We start from the raw sequence: 5,000 nt of genomic DNA on the forward strand, positions 1-5,000 counted from the left end.
GTAAATAGCAAGTGGTTTATACCTTCCGTCGGATAGGAATCTTAAAGTTGCCCCCAATTTTATCCGCATTCAGTTACGTTTCCACCGTTGCTCCCAGTTATATTATGTCGTGAGTCAAAATGCGCGAAAAGTGAAACTTCGAGAAGAAAACGGCTAAACGTGTTTTATGTTGACTGTTTGGAAGATTTATGTCTGCAACGAAAATGTTAATTTAATATATTACAAGAGGGGTCAGGCGCCGCGAACTAGCAGAGCAGTTTTAGCCTTCAGTACTTTTGAACAAATTGTTCAAGTTAATGTCGGAGTATCTGTTTTGACATGCAATGCCTTGTTTGCTTAGTTCGTAGCCGGAGAATATATCAAGCAGCTACCTCGCTATATGTTTTGTCAGATATATGATACGTTTCTCCTTTGAACAAACTCTCTATTATAATTCTCCCTGCGTCTGTGAATAATAGGTCTTTTAACTGCAGGTCCATATGGCATCATACCAATGTAGTCCGCTTTCAACCCCTGACGGTATTGTGGGGACTTTTCGCCAATGCAGGAAGCTACAAGAAAGAAAAAACCTGGACAGATTTGTTTCAGTTGTGGTCCTTGATGAAGTTGGCCTGGCAGAGGACTCTCCACTAATGCCTCTTAAGACACTACATCCTCTACTAGAGGATGATGTGACATCATCAGATGACGTCATCGAAACTGAAGAAAAACCTCAACGAGTAGCTTTCATTGGAATCTCGAACTGGGCCCTAGATCCTGCAAAGATGAATCGTGGTATCATGTTGTCACGTGAAGTACCAGGTTTATCAGAGCTAGTGGAGAGTGCATTGTGAGTTTTTAACCAATTCTCGTTTGCAGACGCCGACATTGTTTTGATTAGAGCAGAAAATTGCTCTCTTTGTACTAAAGACGCATTATCCGGCGATAGCTGATTCGGGCAAGGATTTTTATTCTCTGTTTCTTTCGTTTAGAAAAAGACGGAAACAAGACGCATTATGTCTTAATGAGCTATAAGTATCTTATTTATTAGTGCGTATTCTACGACGAACTAAACAAGGAATTAACACTTAAAGTCATTTTTCGTGGTTTCTGAGAATAATGTTATATTATGCAATATACGAAGAAAGTGTCTCTGGCTTAGGAGGAGCTGTATTTGCTGTGAAGTAGTGGTTGAAATCAACAGTGGCAAGGCGTGCAGTATCCTTAACGAGCCCTGTGTTTGTTTTCCGATTGGCACCGCCACTTTCTAACTGTAAGCGAGAATGGTCATCGCAGGTCCTTTGCGAATGCACTCAAGTTGCTCGCAACCGGGGTGATCATTCTTCACTTCCCATAGTCATTAGAACCCCGTTTTACAGTACACGTCTTTCATATATTTCAGGCACAATTTGTTATATTATTTTATTTAGTTTTGTTTTAAAATGACTGGTTACCTCAAGCGCTTATCTTCATTGCTTGCTTTACAGGGGTATTTGCTCAACAGACCCAAGAATTAAAAATCTCATTCAGCTTCTGATACCTCCACTGGCAAATGGATATGCAAAACTTTACAAAGAGCAGAAGGACTTTGAAACGTTGAAAAGATTTGACAAAGAAGAATTTTTTGGGCTTCGTGACTTTTACAGGTATAGAATTTTGAATTTTTGGGAGAATTTCCGTTTTACCGTATTTCACTGACATGGTATTGCGTATTTTGTAAATGCGAAGTGCGGGTTATAGACGAAGGTGAGAATTGATCGTCACACTTGTACAATTAAAGCAATTGTCTCTTATAGACACCTGGGAGAATTTCTGTTTTACAGTATTTCACTGACATGGTATTACGTATTTTGTATATGTGAAGTGCGGATTATAGACGAAGGGAAGAGGTGATCGTCACACTTACAGTATCTGGACAATTTAAGCAATTTTCTCTCTCAGACAGCTGAAAAATTCAGGTGGCTTCAACCGGATTTGAACCCATGACCTCTGGGATGTCGAAGCCACTTAATTCGGAGCAGGTCAATTTGCTGGGCTCAAGTGTTCCCTTGAAAGGAGTCGATGATTCAAATAAATGTATATATATTTGAAGTGATCCTAACTGAGTGGCTTCAGAGCTCACTTGGTAGAGCCTTGCACCGGCATCGCAAAGTTTATGGGTTCGAATGCCATTGGAGCCATCTGAATTTTTCGGGTGTCTATAAGAGACAATTGCTTAAATTGTCAAGATAAGTGCGAGCACCACTTCAGTTCAGTTCAGTTCAGTTTATTTAGCCACAGTACATTACAAAGTACAGCATAAAAAAGAAATAAGGCCTTTTGCAACTAACAATCACATGGTAGAAAATCCGCCATGCTGAATGGCAAGCTCATTATTATTCCCCCACTGGGACATTAAAACAAAGGCAAGTCAAGCTTGACTGATTCAGGTCTCTTTGTTTTAATGTCCCAGTGGGGAAATAATAATGAGCTTGCCCTCCAAGCATGGCGGATTTTGTGCCATGTGATCGTTTAGTTGCAAAAGGCCTATTATCACATGGCAAGGGAGCCCAGAAGAAACCATGGGGCTTATGTGCTTAATTAAATTACCATTAAACATAACACGATGTTTTCCTTATTTTACACTAGTAACAAGAACAAGAAGGAGAATATATCAGAATCTGATTAATAACATGACAAAAGATACGTTTTAATCTTAGATTGAAAAAAATATAATGAATGAACATTTCGAATTTCAGGGCATAACTTATTGAAGAAGACTGGGCCTTGGTAAATGATGGGAAATTTCCTGATATTAGTACGGCAAAATGGGATATAGAATCGGTTAGAACCACGACTTTCATGGCATCATTTTGTATTTCATTTAAGCCTCATTAAGATGGTTTATGCTATTGCTGCTAAATCTGGCCAAAGACCTGGTTGGAATGAGCTTGAACACGCTATTAAAAGGAACTTTGGTGGCCTAACTGAAAGAAAACCAGTGGAAATATTCAAACGTCAAATGGCCAACATCCAGGATTCCGATGTAAGTAAATACTAATTTACTAATAAAAGTCTTCATGGGACGGCGGATGATATAATTGTCTTCTTTTGCTCGCTAGGACAATCCAGACGTTAGAAGCTCAACAACGATCAGACTTATCAAAGCAAGCCTTGCGAGGGAAGATGTGGCGGACCAGACTAATTTCAGGTATCTTACAATTCTTCGCCGCTTATTGTTTCCTTATATTTCAGAGAAAAAAATGTTCTGCTTTCCTTAGCCAGGATTCCTCTTCATTAATATTTGACTTGTTAAATCTCTTTCAGTGAGAACCGCTATCTGTTGATCCTTACTGAAAATTATGCAGCGTTAAGAATCATCCAGCAGCAGCTCTTGAGGAAGTCAGATGATGCAGTAGTGATTTTTGGAAGTAGCTTTCCAAGTGACCAAGAGTACACACAGGTATAATCATTGGATCGCAAAATGAAGGGGATGGCTCGTGTATTAATGAGTCAGTACTTTGCTGAAACCTTGTTTATTTGAATGGTTTTAGATCTGTCGCAACATAAATCGAATCAAAGTTTGCATGGAAACTGGAAGAACAGTTATTTTGTTGAACTTGGAAAGTCTCTACGAGAGTCTGTATGACGCACTCAATCAGGTATGAAACTTCTGTTCCATTTTTGTTGCCTGGAAGCCAGGTGTTCGCCCATGGAGGTATTGTCATCGTCTACTTAACAAGATATAGCTTGTGAAGTGATTCAATTATTTTAATGCCATATCCTAATCCATCATTGGGGAAAATGATTCAGCGAGCGATTAATCCCTTTGAATTCACCTCAAAGGCCTAACTTAAAGAACAGTAGCCTTAAACCTTTCAACAGTAGCATTACCAATTAACTCAGTTGATACAAAATAGTACAGCTTCACTCTCTTACCAATGCAGGACTAGTTTCTTTTGTAACTCACCACTGCTAGCTCAATTAAACTTTATTTTCAGTACTATGTGTATCTTGGAGGACAGAAGTATGTGGATCTTGGTCTTGGCACACACCGTGTTAAATGCCGCGTCCATGATGATTTCAAGTGAGGGACACGATATGTTTTGCACATAATGCATTAATTTCTGTGTGGGTAGTTGGTTGTAATTTGGAATCTGCTTATCTATGGCCCTGGACCAACAGCTGTTTCCGGTGATTGATGTTGAAGGGAGTCCCACCCTACAACCCACAAGAAAATCCATCCTTGAGTGGGATTTAAACCAATGACCTTGGCAGTCTTCCTCTTGAAATTACTACGACAAATTTTGCTTGTTGAGCATTCAACGCAAGTACTTTCGAAATGTGAAGAAAAACGAGAAGTGAATTTTTTTTTTTTCATCGTAGTAGCACTTTAATGAGGTTAACAATCCTTTTTTCATTCCATTTGGCTTCTGCTATCCGTTAAACCAACTTTGGTTGTTTCTAGGCTGATAGTTATCGCTGAAAAGGAGGTGGTCTACAACAGTTTTCCCATTCCTCTGATAAACCGTTTGGAGAAACACTTGCTGGTTACATCAACGAGCTTAACGTCAGAGCAGATGTGGCTGGTTGAGAAACTTCAAAATTGGGTGAATGACTTTGCTGAAGTGACTGGTTCAAAGAAACGCAGCAGGTAAACGGCTCAGACGCGTCAAATTGCTTTTGCTTTTGTGTTTGTAATGGGACATTTATTTTCTTTTCAGTTTGATGCTTAAGGCATCTTATCATATGGCCTGTACGGCCCCGCGTGCACTTTCATTGTAAAACTATTGGGAAAATCCCCGTTTGAGGTCCGTACGCATTAGCGCGAGCAGGGCCGGAAAAAGCCTTACGGTCCTGTTAAGAATACGTACTGCTCTGTGCGGTGCGATTTTAGAGTATTTCGTCACTTCTCAACATCCAAGCTCTATACAGCCAGAAAAGCAAATACTAACAAAATATTACATAATCTTTTTGTGCAAATTTGTAACTTTTTTTGGTCCAATTCATCTTTTGGGTGCTCGTCAATAACCTAAAAGAGC

At 39.5% G+C, this 5,000-nt stretch overlaps 1 protein-coding gene across 1 annotated transcript in view; it reads left to right on the plus strand.

The window, feature by feature from the left end:
* The window catches only part of LOC138031258 (E3 ubiquitin-protein ligase rnf213-alpha-like), an 83,286-nt gene that overhangs the window by 37,808 nt on the left and 40,478 nt on the right, over positions 1-5,000 (plus strand). The window contains 8 exon segments of the mRNA XM_068878956.1: positions 474-829; positions 1,467-1,625; positions 2,848-3,004; positions 3,081-3,169; positions 3,286-3,421; positions 3,513-3,620; positions 3,960-4,045; positions 4,427-4,612. Coding sequence (XP_068735057.1) covers positions 474-829; positions 1,467-1,625; positions 2,848-3,004; positions 3,081-3,169; positions 3,286-3,421; positions 3,513-3,620; positions 3,960-4,045; positions 4,427-4,612 — 1,277 coding nt within the window.

The sequence above is a fragment of the Montipora capricornis genome, chromosome 2 (assembly GCF_036669925.1).
Source record: "Montipora capricornis isolate CH-2021 chromosome 2, ASM3666992v2, whole genome shotgun sequence".
Taxonomy (NCBI): Eukaryota; Metazoa; Cnidaria; class Anthozoa; order Scleractinia; family Acroporidae; genus Montipora; species Montipora capricornis.